Raw genomic sequence first — 23,512 nt, 5'->3', positions numbered from 1 at the left:
TTGAACTTTAAAAGTTCAATTGTAGGCTTCTTTGTTTTGTGCTGTATCCATGTTAAGCTATTTATTTCTTTTCTGAAGTCCCTGTGAACAGAGGGTGTTTCTAAGCTCTCGGCTGTGTGAAGCGAGAGTGGAGTGTGTTAATTACTAATGCTGCTGCTGATGTTGTCTAATATTAGTCTGTTCTGCTTCTCCTTTCACACTGTTCAGAAAAATGACAGTTTCGCAGTAAGTTTCACATCAGGGCTATGGATTCAGCTGTCACGTCACTTGTAAAACTCATTAAACAGCACGTCACAGTGCTGCTGTCAGTCATGCTCACCTGTGTCTGACCACATTACCTTCACTAGCCAGTTAACATCTCTCATCTCCGTCTCAGACACAGCATTTCACATGAAGTATACTGCATACACCACCCCTTTTGTGTTATATTAAGAATTTATTATTATTATAATTTTAAAATATTTTTTACATTAGATTGTTTTAATTGTTTCATCTAATGATTTTATTTATTAATTATTAGTATTAAATATTGTATTGCGTACGCCATCCCTTTTTTATTTTTTAAAGTAAAAATGATTATTATTATTAATTTAAAGATTTTTTTATATTTTATATTGCATTCTATTGTTTTAATTATGTACTCAATATTTTTTTTATTAATTATAAGTATTAATAATTCAACTGTATTTTAAAAGGGTATTTAATAATATTTATATTTATTTACTGCATTTATTACTCTGCCCCCAAAAAAAAAAAAAAATCTGATAATATAGTAATATCTATTTAAAGGAAGGTCTGTTGTGTCTCACAAAAGAGAAGAAGAAACCCATGAGAACTAGGCAGCTGTGTTGAACACATGATTTAGAGCCGATATGAGATCTCGATTTGACTCCTTACAAATGGTCAAAGTGGGTCATGGTTACAGCAGGTGGGTGCTGCACAATTCTGCTTTTGTGGGACCCTTGAGCCCACTGCACTGAGAAAACAAGAAAGATTCAGAAGAGTGCCAGAAAGAAGGGGATACAGAGAGGATGGGAAAGGATACAAAAGCCTCTCTGTCTAACAGTTTATCAACTAAAAGAACCCCAGGATCATTGTACAGCTTGATAATCTACAGATGAACTTTGGTCTCTTGAGTAATGCTTATTTAGCAAATAGTCCTCCGTGTCCTTATCTCAGGAAATTTAATTGGATATTTCAATAAAGGAGGCTCTTATATTTTAATATTATTAGGAACATCTAACAGCCCATGGAAAAGCACACAAATGAGTTCTCATCTTCTCACTTTTAACCTGCTCAGGCACTAACACATTTTTTTTATTTTTTATTACTTTATCGCCACCTGTTTCATATTATTTTTGATTTCTCATCAGCTTTTATTTGCGGCTTGTGCTTTGTGCATTTCCTATGCAAAACGCCTGCATGGTAAATATATTATATAATTATTTTACCCCAACATTCAATGCAAAAAAAAAGTAAAATATGTTGGTAATTATTATATTAATATTGTAATTTAATAATTATTATACTATTGATAATATAATTTGTGTGGGCTCAGTAATAAATTAGAAGTCACTCCAAAACCTTAGCCATAGGATTAGTCATTCAACTCAATTGCTCTATTTCTCTTTCTCTCAGACCAGTATGGCCACGTCTCTGTCGGTCAGCGAGGACCTGATCTTCTGTGGTTGTGCTGATGGGACAGTGAGAGTGTTCAGCCCCACTGACCTGCACTTTATCTGTACGCTACCTCGTCCTCACAGCCTGGGCACAGACATCGCCACTGTTACTGAGGCAAGGTGAGATCTCAGACACGTTACAGAGGCTTGGTACAATAAACTACTACTCAATATTATTGCACTGTACTTATAGTAGCATGCATTCTATATATCACCACGATACTTAATATGATTGAATCAGAATCAGTGTGAAATATAACAATGTATAATCACTTTGTCAAAAGTCAGAACAGCTGAGAAAATATTTACACTTGTAAATCTCCTGAGATTTTCCTACTGTTTGAGCTGGTGTGTAGCATTATACATATGCAAATACCCAGAAACCATCCTGAACTCAGTCTGCTTTAAGATTCAGAGTGGATTCATGTAGTGTCGATGAAACAGCTTAGCCATCGACATCTGTTTAGCATTCCATGCTTTCCCTCCAAACTGTCAAACACATGAGACCTCTTAGTCCACCGCTCATAAATATGCAAAAACACCGCTGCAAGGCTGAGACAGAGCTGTCGAGCTCTATTATATATTATACTGTTCAGGACTGTTTTAAGACATTGAGATGTGTCCGTGTATTTTTTAGCTTACTGTACATTTTTAGACTACAAAAAGTAACATATATATATATAATATGCATTCATGTAGCTCGTAACTTTCCAATTCATGAAATGTAAAGGGAAGCCATTTAATAAAGATAAATCATGAACAAATGTACCATCAAAAAACTGCCCCATGCATGCCAGCGGACACACCTCTCCCAGAATGCACTCTGTCTGTCTCTTTATAATAGCAGTGGTCTAAGTGTGGGTTCTGCTTGGAAACGTTTTCTCGTGACACTTCCAGAAGACCTTTAGTGACCTCTCAATACAGCTGTCTTTACAGTCCCTCTATTATGATCTCTTCACAGCCATCTCTTCGCCTACAAGGAAAACGTCCGCTATCCTGACACAGTGGCCGTGTCCTATGACACCACGAACCGCTGGCTGTCCTGTGTCTACAACGATCACAGTCTGTACGTGTGGGACGTGCATGATCTCCGTAAAGTGGGCAAGGTTTACTCAGCTCTCTACCATTCGGCCTGCGTGTGGAGTGTGGAGGTGAGAAAAAGGGCATACATTTTACATTTGAAAGAACTGAAAAAAGCAAAATAATAAAAAAAAAAGACTTCTTTTTTTATTTTTTAGCTATTTGCCAATGCAACATGCCAAATAAGACAAACATTTCATGCAAGCATTAAGGCGGTGATGGAAAGACGGTGCTGATCAGGTGGATGTATAAATAATAAAACCAAAGAAATTAAATAGAATAAAATAACAAATAATTCAATAGCATAAATTAAAATAAAACATGAAATAAAAAAAATTCAAGTCAAGTCACCTTTAATTATTTAGCGTTTTAAACAAAAAAGATTGTGTCAAAGCAACTGAACAACATTAATTCTGAAAAAAGTTTGTCAATAATGCTATAAGTTAAAATGAGTTAAAGGCAGTTCATCATTGAATTCAGTGATGTCATCATTCATCTCAGCTCAGTTTAAACAGTATCTGTGCAATCATTTGCAATCAAGTCAATGATATCGCTGTAGATGAAGTGTCCCCAACTAAGCAAGCCAGAGGCGACAGCGGCAAGGAACCAAAACTCCATCGGTGACAGAAAGGAGAAAAAACCTTGGGAGAAACCAGGCTCAGTCAGGGGGCCAGTTCTCCTTTAAATATATATATATTTTTTAATTAAAATCTGAATATTTAAAATATAATACAAAACCTAATATAATTTTTAGTTTTGTAAAAAACAGTTAATACGGTTTTAAGTATTAAAAACCATTTTAAGTACAAGAATGGTTTTTAGGATTATGAGAAAATTCAGTCAAGTGTATTCTGACTTCTGAGACGTGTGTGTGGTAACATGGTTTTGTCCTTTCATTGTGTCGTGTGTTGACATTTTGCCTGCTGAAATAATGTTTTAATTAAACCCCACCCACTGTAGGTTTCAATATTGCTTGTAACGGTTTTACCTTCTGTGATGTAAATGTGATGAGTTTTCTGTTTTTGTACCAGTCGAATGGTATTTTGCGGTGTTTTCCTACATTGTGATAGACAACCTGTGGGATTTGTCGACATGCAGCATATTCTGTATTTCCAGGTTGTGTGCTCATATCAGATCACATGAATTATGACTGTGACTTCCCTTTTGGTTTGTTGTGTCTTTAGTTGTCTGGTATTTTGTGACCTCATCAAAGTTCCTGAAATATGTCCAAAATTACAGGTCAGGGTTATTACAATGAACTAAAACCATAAAAACAACTTTAACAGAAAACATAAGACCACTCCTTTGTTTTTTGGTTGATAATGACCTAATAGAGTTTAAATTAGAGTACATTAGAGTAAATACACCTGTATTTGTTTTTATGTGTGATGTAATGCTGTGTATTTTGTCAGGTTGAGTCACTTCTCATTCCTTTGTCCTGCAGGTGTACCCAGAGACGAGGGATGGAGAGCAGCCACGTTTGTCTCCCGGATCGTTCCTCAGCTGTTCTTCTGACAATACCCTCCGTTTATGGAACACAGACGCCCAGAACACCACCCTCAGCCCAAACGTCATCAGCAATGTGAGTTCTGGAAACTCAAGACCTGAAATGAATCCAGTCTTTTCTTTGAGATGTTTTATTATTATTGCAAATAAATACACTATGCAATAAATTGATCAAAAATGAGACTAAAGATTTTTACATAATGTTACAAAACATTTCTTTTTTAAGTAAATGCTGTTCTTTTGTGAAAAAAAAATGGAAAAATGCATCATGGTTTTAACAAAAATATTAAGAAATACAATGGCTTTCAACATTAATAATAATAAGAAATGTTTCTCGAGCAGCAAATCGGCATATTAGAATAATTTCTGAAGGATCATGTGACACTGAAGTCTGAAGTAATGATGCTATAATATTCAGCATTGCATTGCAGGAGCAAATTACATTTTAAATATACTGAAATTTATAACTGCTAATTTTAATTTATTAAAGTATTTCACGATATGACTGTACTGTATTTTTGATCAATTTAATGCAGCCTATTTAATTGTGTACTCTCTGTGAAAAACAAGTATCACACCAGGGGTATTACTGTGAACTGATACATACTTCTTTGATACACTGCATATTTCCATTAAAAAACGTCAGATACTGTACTATCAGCAGCTCTGACCTTAAAAATCATATAAAATGGCATTAATTTTAAAGAAAATAATCTAACTTTTAAAAGCAAAACCATATTACATATAATTACTATATTATTCAAAATTAGAATGGCGTATTTGGAAACTTTTTGATTAAAAATAATTAGCACACATATGTTTACTTGGTTATTATTTGGTAGATTTGCAGATGCCACTTGCTTTGATATTTCATCAAACCTTACAATATTCATGCATTTTAAATAATTTGAGTATGTGTATCTGTATAAATTTAAGTCACAAATTATCATTTTTCATCACCAAAGGACCTTCAGAAGGTAATTTATATGGACAGCAACACCTCCACCCTGCTGGACATGGACTGCACCATCTCCAGTAATTCGGAGAAGGCCGACCCACAGACCTCAGATAACCGGACAGGCATTAGGACCATGTGCGTGAGCCCAGACGGGCTGCACCTGGCATCAGGAGACCGCAATGGAACACTGAGGTCTGTTTTTCACATGTCTGCTTAACACTTCTACACTCATTGATTTGAGTTAATTGATCCTCTGAGGGTTTTAATGGAAAGGACAATGTTTTTGTGTACTGGGAATCACACGCATGTGGGAAAAATACTGTATGTTACACTTTCTGTGAAGACTGTATTTATTAAAAAAGCATTCTCAATGTTATTCTCAGAAATTTCACAATCAGACCCTCACTGAACTTCTGTTTCCAGAATCCATGATTTGGAGAGCATGGAGGAAATTCTAGACGTTCAGGCCCATGACTCTGAGATCTTGTGTCTAGAGTACTCAAAACCCGAGACTGGTGAGTGCTGAGTGCTTTTTTATAGATCTGTAGCTGATTAATCCTGTATCGAGGTAAAAAAGGAAGTGCTGATCCAGCTCAGATGCTCAACAGATGCTCTGTAACCTTCACACATATGCCACCAGCAGTGTTTACAGCAAGTTTTTCCAGTGTCAACTTCACCGCTCGAACCTGGTTCAATTTGAACTTGAAGCCATTTTCTTTCAATGTTAAGAGAGCCTGATCTTAAGATGTTTCAATGTTCATTGTCCTCGCTTAATGTACAGAGACAACAGTCAGTCATTTGTTGAGTTGATCCTTCTTAAAAAATTGGTGTGCTGCTTTTAAAACCAGCCCAACCCAGAAATATTGCCGTAATCAATTGACTTGGTTTTCCGACCAATGGCAGATGGGGAAATGTTCGGGAAACCTATTCTTAATTTTATTCAGTTGCATTTGGTAATGCTAGTAGCACAGAAATCAGCTTTACATTATCAATAACATCTGTGACATGCGGTCAATTACAAAACGAAAATTATTCTTGTGCTTCAGGTTTTAGAAACAACTAAAACATGCATCAGTATACAAGTGAGCAGCAGTGTGTGGAAACATTGCATTGATCAATGGCACCATTTTTTTTATGGTAATCGACAGCACGCCACAGATGCTGCTGATTGAGTTTCAGTTGTAAATAACCCAGAATATAATTTTTCAGAGGAAACTGACACACCACTTATAGTTGAGTAAACAAATAGTTGATCCAAAACGGCAAGATTAATTCCCTTGGAAGCTGTCAGCGCTTACAGAAAAAATCTAGCTGTACCATGGTACAGTCTTATGGTATAAATAGAATAACCCGTTATTATCATTTTGATCATTGTTTAATTTACTTCAATAAACAAAACTATTTTAATTTTTACATTTTAAAAATTACAATTTTTACTTTTATATTTTTAGATTCATTTCAATAGATATATATGTTATCATTTTTGTTTTAGTTAAAAATAGCAACAATACTTTGATCTCTTTTTCGGTGTAAATCCATGGGAATGTTTTGTCCTCATTCTTCCCTATTAGGGTGGAAATTCCTCTAACCACCACTAACTAGAATAGTGCAATTCTTTCTAGTTTTCTAAAGCTCTCAAGGCTCTGTGCAGGGCTGAGGGTTTAGAGCCGGCGTATTGAGACTCATTATCTTCCCCTGTTAAGTGCAGTTCAGTGTGAAGTTGTTCTTAGCATGCGATGCTCTAGCTGGTTTATATCAGGCTCAAGGCCAAACACTGAGTACAGCTCGATGAGAAACAGAACATCTGCTAGAACACACATAGAGGTAAACAATCTCGCCTTCTTGCTTGCTTTTTTTCTCCTGCTCGTTCATAACACTTTGAAAGGGTTCTCTCAGTTTAACAGACCATTGATCCCATCCACTATAACAGGCCAAAGATGGTTTATCAACTATATTGCACAGTATTTAGACATTTTCTGCACTGAAATATGTGGAATGGATGTAAAAAGGGTAAATTCAAAAGGTAATCGCTTATAAACTGCCCAGTCTGCATTTCAGATACAGTATCTCTCCATCATCTGTGTCTTCTGTAGATGTGCTTGTTTGGTTTCAGCATGCACTTCAGAAAACAATAGCTTCATTCTAAATGGCCTGTGAGAATCTGTAATTCTCATGAGCTGCATTATGATTCTTTTTGCAGAGAAAAACATCACATTATCATTTGTGTGTCTGCTCTGCAGCCATAAAAATATATTAGGAGCTTTCAGACGGCAATCTGTTGACAGAGATGAACGCTCATTTCAACATGATCTGGCTCATTTCTTCTGCTTAGTGTTGCAAAAACATCTCCTGTTCTGTTCTCGCACTTTACAAGGCATTCGCGTCTTTTTCTTGACTGTGCGAGTCACACGTGAACACAGTGTGTTAGTGAATCAGCTTGTGGTGTGAAAAGTGTGAGAACAAAACCAGAAGGCACTCTCAACACTATTTCAGAAATGCAGTTTGGCCGGTGTATCCTTACAGAAGTCTACACAGGGGGCTACTGGTAATGGTATCAGATGATAATACAATGACAGATGTGACCCTGAAACACAAAACCAGTCTTAAGTCGCACGAGTATATTTGTAGCAATTTGTAAGGGGTCAAATGAAAGATTTTTCTTTAATGCCAAAAATCATTAGGATATTAGGTAAAGATCATGTTGCATGAAGATATTTTGTAAATGGCCTAGTGTAAATATATGAAAACTTCATTGTTAATATGTATTATGCATTGCTAAAGGCTTTATTTGGACAACTTTTAAAGCCGATTTTCTCAATATTTAGATTTTTTTGCACCCTCAGATTCCAGATATTCAAATAGTTGTATCTCAGCCAAATATTGTCTTATTCTAACAAATCATACATCGATGGATAGCTTATTCATTAAAATCAACCCTTCTGCAGTCCTTTATGGTATTACATGAACACTGTATTCATGTACACTGCCATTCAAACGTTGATGTAGAATGGGGTCAGTACTCTTTTCAACAAGGCTGTAATTATTTGATCAAAATACAGTAAGAGCAATAATATCCTGAAATATTATTACAACTTAAAATAACTGTTTGCTATTTGAATATATTTAAACACGTAATTTATTCCTTGGCTGCAAAGCTGAATTTTCAGCATCATTATTCCTGTCTTCAGTGTCACATGATCCTTCAGAAATGATTCTAATATGCTGATTTGCTGCTCAAGAAATATTTGTTATTATTATCAATGTTGAAAATGGTAGTGCTACTTAATATTTTGGTGTTAATGTTTTAAATATGTGTGTGTTTAGGGCTAAAACTGTTGGCCACCGCCAGCAGAGACAGACTGATCCATGTTCTGGATGCGGATCGGGAATACAGCCTCCTGCAAACACTGGATGAACACTCTTCCTCTATCACTGCTGTCCGATTCGCTGGTGAGATCTCGACAGATCTCAAAGTTTTATTCAGCCTCAAATGCTGGAAATGTCCAAATGTGACGTCTTTGTTTTTGTTCCAGCTAACGATGGGAAAGTCAGGATGATCAGCTGCGGTGCCGATAAGAGCGTCTACTTCCGCACGGCACAGAAGGTGAGATCACTTTTTGTCACATTTAGGTGTTTATTATTTACCACAATCTATGATGTTTTCGTTGGACATTTCTATCATTGAGTCCCGACTCTGAGCTGTCTGTCAGATTCCTCAAGCTGCGACAAACTGTTGCCAGAGCTTTAAAGAACACCTGATTAAAATAGACACACAAGCACTTAACACCCGTTTCCAAATGACATGCCAACGGCCAGTGATTAAGTGCGAGACACAAACAAGCACTTGAGACGCCCTGAATTAATTCTGAGATGTCAACTTTGAAGAGTCTCAGTATGTTTCTGAAGGAACATTAAGAATAAGAAGCTACTGAGATGAATTCACATAACATTTAATAGAACATTGACAAACACAAAAATGAATTAGAAGAATAGTTGTATAATATAAACATTATCCATGGATACAATTTTTCTCCATGTTTCACATTCTAATAATTTGTTATTGTCTTTGTTTTTCTCTGAACTTCTGTATTTTCCTATTATACTCTTTTCTTACACTGGAATCTGCTTCTCGAATCCCTCAATTCAAACATAAATCCAGATTAAGGTGGACTATTGATTTGGAATAAATTAATGGAGTGGACGAGTGATCAGATGTGACGTCTTGAGGAGCTTGTGCCACTGTAAAACAGGCCACCTGCAGAACGTAAATCAGTTTAATTCTGACCTCAAAATGTGCCCCAGAACCAGGGATCATTAACAGACCGCTTGTAAATCCACAAAATCATGCTTGAAGATCATTTTTGTTCTCATTTTGTATAAAACATCTAGGAAGAATAATGAACACAGAAACACATTTTTATTTTATTTTGTAAGTAGTGTATTGGTTATTCTTTGCACTGTACTAATCATTAAACATGCCAAAACAGACCGAGGAGGGAACAGCGTTCACACGCACTCATCACATAGTGAGGAAGACCACTCTGTATGACATGGACATCGACCCCACACGGAAATATGCTGTCATTGGATGTCAGGATCGCAGTATCAGGTTTGTTTTCTTTCTTTTGTTTGCCAATGTTATTATTAACTGTAGTAGGAGTAAGAGCAGTAGTAGTAGTTGTTTTATTATTATCCTGTCCTCTCCAAGTCGAGCCTGTCTTCCTGGAAAATCCAGGCTATTATTTTGCTAATGTGTTTGTATAATTATGAACACGTGTTTTTGTATCTATATTTACATTTTAATTTCTGTAATTGAATAATTTCACAGTATCTTGGCTGTATAGACTATATCTGGACCTCATCTGACAGGTGTTACAGTCATCTGTGTTTGTACAGTAGGGAGGCATTAGAGGCTTGACTGGTTAATCCAGTCACATTTAGCATGTTGTAGACCATGCGCGCACACACACACACACACACAACCTGTCTGTACTGTCTGAGACACCTGACTAACTTAAATCATCTGACACAATCTGATTGTCTCATCTTGTTATTGTTTTAATTGGTGAATGTCACAAAAATGTAGAAGTCATGTTTTAACCCTTTAACTGCATGCTCAACCAAATGGTTGATTTGTCACTTTATGGTAAACGTAGAAAAGCTAAGCTAATGTTTTCAGATAATCCTTTCTGCTATCAGAATGTACTATTTGCTGAGAAATATAACTTTCTGATCATTCATTATAGTTCATATTTTCAGATTTCCATAGTATGTGTATGAATTCCGGTACTTTTGCCATAAAGTGACACATCAACCATTTGGTAGAGGCCGATATTTTAAAAATTATGGGACGTGTTGAAAACAAATACATTGAGTGTGGTAACTAATGACATAAGGAGATAAGAAATGCAAACAAAAAAGTTTTCAAATGCTTTTTTCTTGGTGGGGCAGTTAAAGGGTTAAGCCTAAAGGGGAAACTAAAAATATATTTATTTTTGTGTGTGTGTGTGTGTGTGTGTGTGTGTGTGTGTGTGTGTGTGTGTGTGTGACATTTTCATGGTAATTAAAAATTTCCCCAACAAATTTTACTTTTGAGTTTTGTGTGATTTAAAAAAAAATATTTTACTATATTGTATTACTATATTACAGTATTTTATAATCATTAAAAACTGATATCTGTACAAAATATTTTACTATGGTGTATACATTTTGTATTACATTAAATAATATACATTTTACTTTTTTGTACATTTAGTTATTGTAAGTCATTTTTAAGAAAAGTAATATATTTATTTATTATCATGATTTTCTTTAATGACCTGGACATGGTTTAGTGAGATTCGTCCTCCTGCTGATTTGACAGTTTTTAAGTTTTGCTCTTCATTCTTCAATAATGGCACTCTTTTCCTCATTGTGCTTTGTAAGTCTCAGTGTGCTGTCCCACACAAAAGGGCAACATTAGGAAGGAACCAGCTCAGCGCATGACTTGCAACTGTTTTTCTTTTGTTTGTTCAAACTATGACTGCAAATTTATTCTGCACTGTAGGCAAGAAAAATGCCAGGAATGTTGTGTATGATACAGCCGGCCATTTACTGCCTTTGTCTCATTCTCACTGAAAGCAGCGTCTTTTTGGTGCTGTTTGGTGCAGCAGTAATGAATGATCTTGAAAGAAGAAGGCCTGACCTATACAAATATATCAATAGAGTCAATAGTCAGTGCTGTAGGCTTCAGTACTGGAGCTCATTCTGGGTTTTCAATGCCTCTAATGGGCACAGACTCTTTTTGTTCCTCGTGTAAGTCATGTGAAGCCTGAAGGGTTCATTGGTTCTGCTCCTCCCAAAGCTGCCAGTGCACTTATTTGATCTCCTGTAAGGAATGGCAGTTGAAGGCATAGCTCCTCCAGGTGGCTGAAAAAAGAAGGGGGTAAAATATGGTACATAATTAATTCTGCAGCGCATTTGCCAAATCGAAAAGGAAGATTCAAATGGTGAGATTGTACACTTAGATGTTTTTTTTTCCAGGCCACTTGTAATGTTAACTGATGTTTTTTTTTTTTTTTTTTTTAAACAAACCAGTCATTATTGAAAGTTTTGGTTTGGTAAGATTTTTAAATGTCTTTCAAAGAAGTTTATACACATCAAGGCTGCATTTATTTAATAAAAAATACAGTAAAATACTGTAAAATATTATAACATTTAAAGTTTTTTTTTGTTTTACAATTTTATTTATTCCTGTAATGGGAAAGCTGAATGTTCCTGGATTCATTGTCACATGATCCCACAAATAATTTTAATAAGCTGATTTGCTGCTCAAGAATCATTTCTTATTATTATCAATGTTGTAATTGCTTCAACATATATATTAAAAAAAGGTTTCTGCTACTTTTTTTATTTGCAGGATTTTTAACATCTGCAATGGCAAACAGAAGAAAGTCTACAAGGGCTCCCAAGCGGAGGACGGGACCCTTATCAAGGCAGGCATACTTTGAATGAAAAGATTTGGAATTAAATGAATTCAGATACTGCTTTTGATCTCACTCATATGGTTATTGATATGTCTGAATGTTTATCAGGTTCAGACGGATCCCTCTGGTCTCTATGTGGCCACAAGCAGCTCGGACAAAAACATCAGCATCTTTGACTTATACACTGGAGAATGTGTGGCCACCATGTTTGGCCATTCTGGTAAGATAAACTCTGTGTGTGAGATTATGCAACTATAATGCTGTGTTTTCAGGAAACACTTTATTGAATAATTTTATCTGCTGGAATCAAGTCTAAGCATTGTGATGTTGTCCTCTTTTAGAGATCGTAACAGGAATGAAGTTTACTAATGACTGTAAACATCTGATAACTGCGTCGGGAGACAGGTAGATATTCTAAAATCATCAATTTCTCAGATAAAGAATCCATTTTTGACTCTGCTAAATTTGCCTGCTGTTGTGTGTTCAGCTGTATCTTTGTGTGGAGGCTTTGTCCTGAGTTGACCATTAATATGAGACAACGGCTTTCGGACCTAAAACAGAACAGCAAACCTGTTCAGAAGACCCCTCCAAATAAACAACACACACTTAGGTATAAAGCCAATCAGTCGAATGTGTTGTTTGCAATTACACAATTCAAAATAGTGATTTTTTTATTTTATTTTTTATAATGTTTTCTGGTTTGTATCAGCACAAGGAAAGAAATCCACAGTCCCCCGGTCATTGGCATCATGTCGTCCGACAGTGACAAAGATGTGGAGGAAGAGGAGGGCATTGAAGAGGAAGATGAGATGTTCCCTCACCTGTCATCGGGCAGCAGTGGTGGCGAGGAGACAGGTAATGTATCCAACACTCTCCAACAGTCTTGCTAAACTGGTTTGGCTAGTTCTATATATAAATATACTGCATCCGGCTCTTCTGGGTTGGGTTGGGTCACGTTGTGTGATTTTATTGGGCGAGACTTCTACCAAATGTTTATTTTAAGCTCTTTTAACTTCTAATATTAGTGTTTGTTTCTGTTGCAAGGATCATCTGAAGAAAAACGCAACACACTCAATTCCCACATGAAGAAGGTAAGAAAGTCTGTGACAAGTTTGCATAATTTGAGCTTTGATTTCTCTTATTTTGTTGATGCTCTTTAACATACTTTCTCTCTCTTATCAGCAATCCAACAGTTGTGAACATGAGGGTTCAGGTCCACGACCAAGACGGCGCTGGTCCAGGCGATTTGGTAGTATGGATCTGAAGGTGAAGTCCATGCTGGACCTGAGGCAGCTGGAGTCGTTCGCCATGCCTCTCTTCCCCAGCAAAACCCAAGACGTTCATAAAAATCTTCCACCACCTAGGAACCAAGAACTAGGCAGCACCATCAGTCTGAAGACTATTGCCGCATGGGTAATCTTTATATAAAAATAAAACTTATACATAAACTTCTGATATTGATATCGTCAGATATAGTCTCATGGAGCTAAACTTTTCACTGTACCAGCATAAATCTGCTCCACTTTGCAGCTTAATCCAGTTAATTTTTTTGATGAAATTCAAAATATATGATGCAACAATAATAAACCAACATGCAACAAAGTGGAAACTCGTTAGAAAAATGCTGCAGTGTCTTCAACAGGTCCTAGATATAATACAGAAAAAATATAATCGAATGAGAATGGATAAAGCTCTTTAAATGATTGCCTTGTATTTGTGCTCATGAATGTAGACTGCTTTGTTTGTTCTGTATCTTTCTGACTTGTGTATCTTCTCTGTAGGTACCTGAAGAGAATGAACCAGGAGGACAAGCACGTCCTCATTACATTAAACTGTCCCCTCAAACCCCAGAGACAGAAGTGCTGTATCCTGAGGGATGTGAAGACCAAATCAGTCTTGCTGGAAGGTCAGTAAAAATAATCTTAGTAGCTTATTTTATTTACACTATAGGTGTACATTTTCAATGTACATTGGTTAATTCTGACGACCCAACATTTCTGATCATTTCACACAAACTATCTTTCAAGGGATACTCCACCCAAAAAAGAAATTCAGTCATAGTTTACTCACCCACACGTGGTTTCAAACCTGTATGAGTTTCTGTCTTCTGTTGAGCACAGAGTTATTTTGAAGAAAGTTAGGAACAATTATGAGACATTTCTCAAAGTATCTTCTTTTATGTTTAAGAAAATAAATCATAAAGTTTGGAATTATATTATAGTGAGTAAATTAAGAATTCATAACTGTTTTGACATGATCCTCATATACCTGTCCGCTCCCTTCTCTCTGTTTGTGATTAGTGAGTATCAAGTGAAAAAGCTTCCCCATGGAGTGAGATGTGCTAAAGTCAACTCTTGTCATGAGAAGCAGAGTCCAGACAGTGCTTGCTCTATGGAGTATTCCAGCAGTCGTCTTTCAAGCCCTGAACACCCTGGAGAAGGTACTGTATTTAAACTATTAGATGAGATTTACAGTAACTGCAATCGGTCCTGGATGAGATAAAGTAGGGTATATTTCTGTGTGTTCGCTGTAGACTCTGAGCCGACTGAGCCATTGAGTGTAGATGGAAACTCATCAGAACTGGATATGGAAGATCTTGATGAGGAAGAGGAGGAGGGCCTGAGGAAGAATGAGGTTCAGACTCCTGTACCACAGACCCCAGACCAGGAGGCGTTTCTCAAGAGGCACTTTGCAAACCTGTCAGACCTTAACAATCCTGGTAGGGGGTTTGTAGTGTACATGTTCACAATTTGCTTAAAACATTTTCCATTAATGTTAGGATGAGTTCTCATACTCTTTTTCTTTGGCAGCAAGTCCAACCAGAGTAACTCCAAATATCTCTGACAGCATGTCATCAAAGTTTCTCTCTCAGAACTCTCCTAGTAGGTAAGTCACCCTTTGACCAAATCCCTTTCAACCGTGACATCTATTTTGAGTGATACTTGGACTTCTGAGGGGCAAACATGACGATCCTCTGCCCTTTCTTTACCAGAACTCCATTCCCATTCTCCTCAAACAAAAGCAGTGACATTAAAACCACCAGTGGAGTTGTACGGCCTCTTATCTCAGAGGTGCGGCCCCTCATGGAGAATAAGAGTCCAGGCAAACAGCAGGAATCCCATGGAACTGAGAGGTCAGCAGGTCAACGTTTAATTCAGAAGAAACGCACACCCATCATGGATTCCCGCAGACTGATCAGCCCTGTTGCTAAAGCTGCCGCAAGTCACAACAGTTCTGCAGGCATGAGGAAAGCTCAGTCTATCCACAACATCTCGTCAGAAGGTAAATCACCCATGAACTTGTGCTACTTAATATGGTGATATGGAGTATTTCACATTTAGGGTTTAGGATATTGTTTTGCATTAGTTACTCAATTGGTTTGTCTTATTCACTCACATTAATCTCTTGTTTCTTTCCTCTGCTGATCAGCTGACGTGGTTCAGATATCCAGTCGTCCTTCTAAGGAAGTCCATCCACAGCCACAGACTCCAGACCACCAGCAGACGCAAAGACCCCGGCGTTCCCTTCCTACCGTCCCGCTCATCAGCCCCACGACTTCCATGCCAAAGGACATCACCACACCTACCAAATCCAAATCCCGTTCCTACATGAGTCCTACCACTAGCTCTATGGCCAAGATGTCCCGCTCTGCTTCCATGGGTGACAACTTAAATGTGGTAGAGTTAGAAGACACAGGATCTTCAGACATACGCCAGGGCTCAAGTTCAGACACTTCCAACCCTCGGAGCACCTCCCAAAGCAAGCCGACCACTCCCGTTGCCCAGGTTTCATCCGCTAATACTTTGACATCCCCATTTCCAGGCCCCTCCATGTCCCATGCAGCAGTCATACCCACGCTGAGTGCTAGCTCAACTGGAAACTCTTCCTCTAAAGGTCTCCAGGTCAAACTGACTGGCAGTGCTCGACCACTGCTCCATATAGACATTCCTAATCCTCTTCCAGATAAACCCTTGTTATCTTCCCTCTCGCCATGCAGTAAGACCCCCAAACCTGTACAAATGGAAAAGGAGATCTCAAGTAGAACTCCAACAACTCCCTCTGCAAATCCTGGAGCAATTGACTCGTCCAACAGCATTGTACAACCGGTGACAGCTGTTTGTTTGAGTCCATCTGAAACCCCAGACCAGATTGAGCTTAGTATGATACTTGTTCCCAGCCAGACCAAGAATTTAACAGAAGATGAACTCTACTTGCAAACAGAGCCGAGAAGAGAGGACACCTCCAAGACTGAGTGCCCTCCCATGAGCCGGTGCAGTCTAAGTCTTCTTCAGTCTTCCTCAGGATCTCAAGATTCAGGTTTGCCAGGACCTCAGTCTTCCCTTGTTCCATCTTCTGTTCAGCTACGGCTTGGCCTGTCTAAACACTTCTTTACCAAAGGGCTCTGGCCTCTCTCATCCTCTACCTCCTCCATCACATCCTTCATCTCTTCTTCACCCTCTTCACCCATTAACCAATTCCACCTGCAGGGTGAGGCGTGCTCCTACTAACACTTGCTGTAACATCTTTCCCCTAATCCAGTGGTACTCAACCAACTAACAGGCCATTATCTGACACATGTATTTTGCTCACTGAAACATTTTCTACCATGTCCATAGGTCAAAGTGACCCTAATAATGTGATTATTTAGCCCCAAGAATGTGAATTGTACCAGGGGAACCCCACCAAAAACATGTATTTTTATCCCCCCTCGAAACATGATTGTGCTAGTGTTGGGTAGCAATTGGGTGGGTTTTGTTGCGAAAACCTGGCATCCCTGCAGTAGGGTTTATATTTTTGCTAGGGCAACTGTATCCAATCCGAAAACTTGCAGTTAGCATGTGTTTTTAACCATTACAGTTTAAAAACAGGTGATTTTAAGCTAAAGAGAACTCATTTTGCTATATGCGCATTTTGGTTTGAGAGCAAAAACACACAAAGATGTTGCTCATAGAGTTCGAGAGTATTTGAGTTATTTTTGCCTCTTTATAGGCCTTGAACGTTTAAATAAACACTCTTGTATGTGTCAAAATGCCCATCTCTGCAAGTATCCTCACAGTAATTTAAGTCTTAAGTGAAAGCAAGCAGCTGAGAAAGAAAACATGTAACAGTATACTGGATCCAGGCAGCTCCTAAAGTGACAGCAGTCTAATGTTCCTCATTCATGTCTGTCATTCATGTTAATCAAACAACAAAAAAGAATATCTCTCATTGTTCTTATCTAAATAACTTTTGTAAATTTAAGAAATAATTTAATTTACACAGTGAAGATTATGCAGTGTTTTATACATTTAATTACGTTATACAATGTATGTAGCATTGTTTGTTTGTTGTTTTGTGATACTGACATGATGGCAAGTATTATTAAATGTCTGTGGTATCAAAAAAAAAAAAAAAAAGCGTAATTTAAAGCAAAAATAACTATATCATTATGTATATAGTTGCTGTGAAATAATCGTATAGTGATTTTGGTAATAACACTGTAAAAACTGTACCTGGAACAACATTCCTACCAACTATTCATTAACCTCTTGCCTTTAGGATAAGGTCCTACAACAATATTCTTATGACTAATCATTTGCCTCTGGTTCTAATGTTGATGTTGTTCTTTGGAATGTTGTTTCAGGAACAATGAATGACGTTAATCCATGTCATATTTCTGTAAATCACTTGTGCGGAGTACCACTGCACAAAATCGTTTTCTATGCCTTATAGTTCTCAGATTTACTTTTCTTTGTATGCTCAGTTAAAATTGTGTATTTGTTGCTCCGCTCATTTTAAGACACAGTTTGACTCTAACAGAGCTCGGTTTCTCCTCTGCAGACACATCTCTCAGTGTGGATTCTTGCAGGCTGGTTGCCAATGAATTGCAGAGCAGTTTTAAAAGAGCCTCCCACCTCTACAAAATGGTATGTTATCATTTGGCCACATTCACATGTAATTGTAGAGTAGGCTGCACTTCAGCCTACACGTCTGCCTAAACTGTTTTGTGCGGGTGACTTAAATCTAACTTTGCATATGTGTGTGCGCTCCTGTAGCTAAGCAACTCCTCCGACTCCAGTGAGGAGCAGCAGGAAATGGCACATGTGCTGGCCGAAGCATTTGAGACGATGAGAGACGAGCTGAATTTGCTGCCACCATGCACTCCTTCAAGATCTCCCAGCACTTGCACTGTGCGCACAATAGCTAACAGTGATGCGACATTAGGCGATGACAGGACACTTGCCCTTTTAGAGCAGTACTCCAGACTGCTGCTCAGTGCAGTGGAGAAGAGGATGGACAACAAAATCTGATTTCTATGTGCGCTGTGGTTGCAACAGGATTCCAAGCCATGAGACTGCACAGCAGACTTTTTTAAATAGCGGGGAGCTTTTAAATAAAGAGATTGAAAAGAAATTCTACTATCCTACCTCCCTGTTTAGCATGCTACTATGGCAGCAACACACTCCTGACTTTTCTCACCCTTTGCAAAGTGTTGTGCCCTGCTACTAAAAACGCATGCAGATAGTTTGGCCATCGTAACTGTTGAATGACCTACATGGCATCAGGGAGAGAAATTGATTATATGGTTTTGTTAACTGCATGGTACAGCAAAATTGATTCAGTGGTAATCGTCTTAAAAGACGAATAAGCAATTTTATATGGATACAATATTCTGTCATGTGTAAAAACAAACTCTTGTTGAGATGAATTTCCAGCAACCACCGTTTATTTGAACATTGTATTTGATATTTTTAGAAATTCTCAGTGCTCTCTTACGAAGGGACCGGTATCCCTGGACGTCTTAGCAAGGCAGATTTGTCTCACTTTTACCTTTTATTATGGAATGATTTTTTACTGTATGTTGTGTTTGTGCTGATACTCTCAAGTTAAATTGGGATTGTTGGGGTTCATATTTATTCACATGTGATAGGTTATTGAGCCACACAGGGGCTCTTTAACATTTGTTTGTTGTATAGTGTCAATGTCCTGATGCCCAGCAGAGTCAGTTGGGTGCCAGAGAAAAAAATGGGGGGATTCGAAGGTTGATTTTGTATGGTTTTATTTGCAGGACTTTTTTGTACTTGAATAGTAACTGTCTCATGGATACGGGTGCCTTAATCGCGACCAGCAATTTGTTTGAAGGAATGAATCTGGAATTTGTAATTCAAGCAGTTATATATCAAAAAGATCAGTGATATTTGGATGTTGTCCACCTCTAATAGATTAATTCTAGGTTGCAGATTGTGACAAAAACAAAACTGCCATAAAAAAAAAAAAAAAAACTTAATTTGAATTGAATGTTCTGGTGACGATAGAGTTGCAATAGCCAAGTAGATTAAGTTCGTTGAACTTTTGTGCACAAATTATGAGAACAGTTTACAGGTTTTACAGAACTTTGCTTTTAAAAATACTTATCCTGAAAAGCATTTTTACAGAAAAAAAAAACTTTTCCAATTATGACTTCTTAAAGGTGTTTTATTGTTATGTGATGTGCTGTTATTTTCCCAAGAGCTAAACAAAACACTCTGTATTCCAGCCTTTCCCACAATCCATTGCTAAATAGGTTAAGGTGTTGCCTCTCTGACCTCTGCTTGAAACAACTTTTCTTTTTCCGTGATAAAATTGATAATGTACAGTAAGGCACTTTTTTGTCATTAAGCTTAATTCAAAATGATGGCGTAATATGTTAAGTGTACTGTTACTTCTTATAGAGATGGACCTTCACATATTTTAATGTGTCCAGCTCTTCTACTGATACAAAAAGCCAGGTGCACACTGTACGATTTTGGGATCTTAAAATATGTTTTTGTCAATGGGACAAATTGATAGTCTTTGATTGCTTAAGTTGATGCCATAATTGGTGACCAAAGATTTATATCATAGAGCCTGACATAAAATTCAGTCGACATGGCTTTTTCTCACAGGCGTCATATCGTATGATGTGACATAAAAAAAAGTTGCACAGTGTACACCCAGCTTAAGTCAAAACTGCAACAAGTTCAGCTGCAACTTGCCTGGTGTCTGAGATGCATAAATTGTATTTATTGACTTGATGCTTAGTTCCACCTCTGCCACATTCTTTTGTATTTTGGTACAAATTTATTAACAATGTGCAATTGCAACAACAATGCAAATTTTTACCCAACTGTTACATACCCCTTTTCACCAATGGCAGATTGGTGAAAACCATTATTGTATGCAGCTCTTATTTGCCATCTCATCACAAGTGCTATGGCTTTAATCAAGACTGAAAATGCATGAGATTAAATAATATTTAACGTAAGCCCAAACAAACTTGATTTAGCTAGCTAGTGGGGTAGTGATGTAGCAGAAGTGAAAACCGTACAGTAAGACTGCATCAGTAACAAAAGTGCTGTTTCAGAATCAGCATGAATATACTGCACATGCATGAAGAAAGGCATAATTTATGGCTGGCTCGGTCCATGAACTAGAATGCATTGTTGTATGCTTGACCTGCTCTTCATGAACAATCATGCAAACCTTCTGCTTTCAGCGCTATCTCTCTGTGGTGACCAGCTCTGCTTTAACCTCCAACCTAATGACAGTTGATCAAGATGTATTCTAGCATTACAGATGGACCAGTGCTCTCGAAGACTGTTTCTTTTTGGAAACTTGTGACTGTCTTACCTTTCGCTCCAAACCGAAGTCAAGTGTTTCTATTCTCTGTCACCTGAAATCTCTTTCTCAAGGAAATTAAAACAAATAAAACTGTATTTATTACATGTTAAACTGCATTGTTTATTGCAAGATAAATTCTATATCAGGGAAAATGTACATGCATATCTCATGAAGTCGCCACATGTAAAGCCATCAGCCAAATCTTCACCTTTGAACCCTCACAGTGATCCAACAGTGTTTGTCAAGGACTCCACAAGCTGGAAGTAATTGTACTTGATATCATACTCCATGTCATACCAGAAATTCACTGTCAAGACAAAAAGAGCAGATTCATTCATGATTAGTTCTACAGTGAAACTAAAATACAGAATAGAATTTGCAAGCCAAGCTGGTATTGTTTGCAATATTATTGGCGGTCAAATCACCAACCCGCTATGCAGGCATGAGACTGTCTAACATGGTGGAACCAGAGAGAGGGCAGGTACAACATCTCGCCAGCTTTCACCGTGCAGAGCAGGGGTTTCGCCAGCCTGTAGGAGGGATATCGATCATAATCTGGGTTCAGGGGGTCTAGAGGGATCCAGGGCACCTGAAAGATTGCAGGATTCTTTTTTATAAAGGTTTCAAGGTGTATTTAAAACATGTAAAATCATAAAATGAATGCAAAACATACAATTACAATTCATTAAGCATTTATAAGTTATATAAACTCACTTTAGTTGAATCTTCCTCATCCACGATTTCAAAGTTGCCATCTTCTTTCTGTCTGTATGTCGCTGGCTGGTAGAGCTCTGTGTTGAGGAAATAATACACAATGCCAATATATGGTCCTGAGGCCCTTTTCTTGTTGAAAAGCTAAACTAGAAAAATAAAATAGCTGGATAAAGAAACAACTTCTTACCATACGGTATGAAAGGTCTATTAGTCGGCGGAAGCAAAACAAACTCTTTCTGTCCAGAGATCACACAGTAAAGGTTCTCATAATGATCTTTATGCACTACAGAGAAAAAAAAAAAATAGTGCTTGCTCACAAAACTGATTAAATAAATTAGTGTTTAAAGACGTTTTGACTATATTGCCCCCTATTGTCCACAACAATATTTAAAGGTTTAAAGTACTGTATTTTAAAAAAAAAATTTTTTACTCACAATTTCTACCAAATAACATATTTTAGAGCTTGGCCTATCAAGAAAAATTCTTATTCATTATTAAAATACCCATAGGCTACCTCATATGTAAGATTTCTGTGGGAATTCTGGTTCTTTCATGAAAAGCAAATTATTTGTTGAGCGAGTGAATTTAATATTTTTGCTGTTTTAGTTAATGTTAATGCTTGTTTTGGCCCACTGGTTTACAATATTTCACGTTTACAAACAAATGAAGACAAACTCACTTGATGTGACAGCGCTTTCCTCCCCAAGCCAGAAATTTACAGCATCAGGCTGTTTTCCTAAATTATAAGAATACACATTTCGAATTATTCAGCCATTAACCAATCAAAGGCATGTCCAGGTAGATAACGAATGCAAAATGTGTGGACTTACCAAGAGCTTCACTCATCCAGGGGATGTGAGTCTGTACGTCTCCCGTCAGCTCCGGTAACTCCTCAGTTAGATTTGAGCATTGCTTCTGAACGTAAAACACACCACTGCTCTTCACCTTCCCCTCAATGATATCCAGAAGAGAGCTAAAGGTCATCTGACGCTCCTCTGGCATCACAAAGCGATCCCCGTTCACGGCATCTGCATATCCGTTTGGAGTGACAGCTACACTGATGACTTTAGAGCCCACTCTCTCTCTGCAACAAATATGGAAAGTTTCAATTTTAGAACTCTCAAGCTGATCTGATCATTGATTGGCTCACCTGAGATAGGTGGGGTTCCATTTAGACAAAGCTGGCCAATCACTGAAGGCATTGCGAATGATGCAGGGCTTGTTGGGACCAATCCAATCACGATAAAACTGAAGTGGAGAGAGAGGCCCATCCAGGTATGGCACAGAATCATTAAGATAAAGCTCTAAGGAAGAGAAGACAATGATATCACTGATATAAAAAAAACTATTTTTGCACACACACACACACAAACTTACAGTAAAAAAATTTTTTGTAACGATTGAGCCCAATTTTATATACTTCTTTTATTTTTAAGGTAAGATATGACAAAATGTTGTGGTACAGAAAATATTTTTTTCTGCACCAATATAAATAATTTAATGCTTAATTATATATTTTGGTGCAGAAAAAAATATATTCTGTACTATAACATATGAATATATATCGTTAGTGTTCAGATCTCAATAGACAGTAAGTGAACTCACCCTCTGCTTCTTTTGGAAAATTTCTCAAGCATTCTTTAACTGCATCCATAACACTATCCACATGTTTCTATAAAAATAACTTAATAACGTTACTGACTGGTGATTTTTCACATGCCTCTGTCAGCTCAAAATACTCATACTTATTTCCCATGCATGCCTACTTATTCATACAATATAATGAACTATTAATGTTTTAAAATGATAAGAGACAGCTCGCATGCACTTTTCACATGTTTAACAGTTGTTCATGTTATGGCGTTTGTCTTCCGCTCATGCGCAAAAGTGACTGTTTACAGCGTCGTGTCTGTCTCCCTCTACTGACCGGAGACTGCACTTCTGGAAAAAAACTATTTATTTATGTTTTTAAAGTAACGTTTTGTTATATT

At 37.4% G+C, this 23,512-nt stretch overlaps 2 protein-coding genes across 5 annotated transcripts in view; one reads left to right on the top strand and one right to left on the bottom strand.

Moving 5' to 3' along the window:
- mapkbp1 (mitogen-activated protein kinase binding protein 1) overlaps nucleotides 1-20,918 on the top strand; it is a 42,866-nt gene extending 21,948 nt beyond the window's left edge. The window contains exons 8-31 of one of the 4 annotated variants that reach the window (XM_052580061.1): nucleotides 208-225; nucleotides 1,639-1,799; nucleotides 2,641-2,830; nucleotides 4,204-4,341; nucleotides 5,231-5,415; nucleotides 5,647-5,738; nucleotides 8,548-8,673; nucleotides 8,757-8,827; nucleotides 9,711-9,832; nucleotides 12,122-12,197; nucleotides 12,297-12,408; nucleotides 12,530-12,593; nucleotides 12,676-12,798; nucleotides 12,898-13,043; nucleotides 13,233-13,279; nucleotides 13,371-13,601; nucleotides 13,970-14,094; nucleotides 14,489-14,628; nucleotides 14,722-14,907; nucleotides 14,999-15,074; nucleotides 15,181-15,470; nucleotides 15,618-16,676; nucleotides 18,009-18,094; nucleotides 18,224-20,918. In XM_052580061.1, coding sequence (XP_052436021.1) covers nucleotides 208-225; nucleotides 1,639-1,799; nucleotides 2,641-2,830; nucleotides 4,204-4,341; nucleotides 5,231-5,415; nucleotides 5,647-5,738; nucleotides 8,548-8,673; nucleotides 8,757-8,827; nucleotides 9,711-9,832; nucleotides 12,122-12,197; nucleotides 12,297-12,408; nucleotides 12,530-12,593; nucleotides 12,676-12,798; nucleotides 12,898-13,043; nucleotides 13,233-13,279; nucleotides 13,371-13,601; nucleotides 13,970-14,094; nucleotides 14,489-14,628; nucleotides 14,722-14,907; nucleotides 14,999-15,074; nucleotides 15,181-15,470; nucleotides 15,618-16,676; nucleotides 18,009-18,094; nucleotides 18,224-18,478 — 4,119 coding nt within the window. In that variant the 3' untranslated portion in view covers nucleotides 18,479-20,918. The remainder of the gene's footprint in view (nucleotides 1-207; nucleotides 226-1,638; nucleotides 1,800-2,640; nucleotides 2,831-4,203; nucleotides 4,342-5,230; nucleotides 5,416-5,646; nucleotides 5,739-8,547; nucleotides 8,674-8,756; nucleotides 8,828-9,710; nucleotides 9,833-12,121; nucleotides 12,198-12,296; nucleotides 12,409-12,529; nucleotides 12,594-12,675; nucleotides 12,799-12,897; nucleotides 13,044-13,232; nucleotides 13,280-13,370; nucleotides 13,602-13,969; nucleotides 14,095-14,488; nucleotides 14,629-14,721; nucleotides 14,908-14,998; nucleotides 15,075-15,180; nucleotides 15,471-15,617; nucleotides 16,677-18,008; nucleotides 18,095-18,223) is intronic. The other 3 variants (XM_052580064.1, XM_052580065.1, XM_052580063.1) reach the window with 3 other exon arrangements.
- On the bottom strand, nucleotides 20,903-23,390 carry jmjd7 (jumonji domain containing 7). Its single transcript, XM_052580067.1, has 8 exons — nucleotides 23,127-23,390; nucleotides 22,672-22,825; nucleotides 22,352-22,605; nucleotides 22,201-22,257; nucleotides 21,709-21,804; nucleotides 21,522-21,598; nucleotides 21,237-21,396; nucleotides 20,903-21,114 (listed from the first exon to the last, which is right to left on the bottom strand). Exons 1-8 carry the CDS (start codon nucleotides 23,173-23,175, stop codon nucleotides 21,026-21,028), a joined length of 936 nt encoding a protein of 311 aa, XP_052436027.1. The 5' UTR covers nucleotides 23,176-23,390; the 3' UTR covers nucleotides 20,903-21,025.
- Nucleotides 23,391-23,512: the final 122 nt, after the last annotated feature.

This window comes from Carassius gibelio, chromosome B17, assembly GCF_023724105.1.
Source record: "Carassius gibelio isolate Cgi1373 ecotype wild population from Czech Republic chromosome B17, carGib1.2-hapl.c, whole genome shotgun sequence".
NCBI classification, from domain to species: Eukaryota; Metazoa; Chordata; class Actinopteri; order Cypriniformes; family Cyprinidae; genus Carassius; species Carassius gibelio.
The sequence above is the reverse complement of the archived record's forward strand: the minus strand, read 5'-3'. Positions and strand labels throughout refer to the sequence as shown.

Coding starts and splice junctions, on each gene's coding strand:
- jmjd7 (XM_052580067.1), bottom strand. CDS start 23,175: ATGGATGCAGTTAAAGAATGCTTGAGAAATTTTCCAAAAGAAGCAGAG. Junction 22,826..23,126: donor TTTTCCAAAAGAAGCAGAGG/GTGAGTTCACTT, acceptor TCTCTTCCTTAG/AGCTTTATCTTAATGATTCT. Junction 22,606..22,671: donor TGGAACCCCACCTATCTCAG/GTGAGCCAATCA, acceptor TATTTGTTGCAG/AGAGAGAGTGGGCTCTAAAG.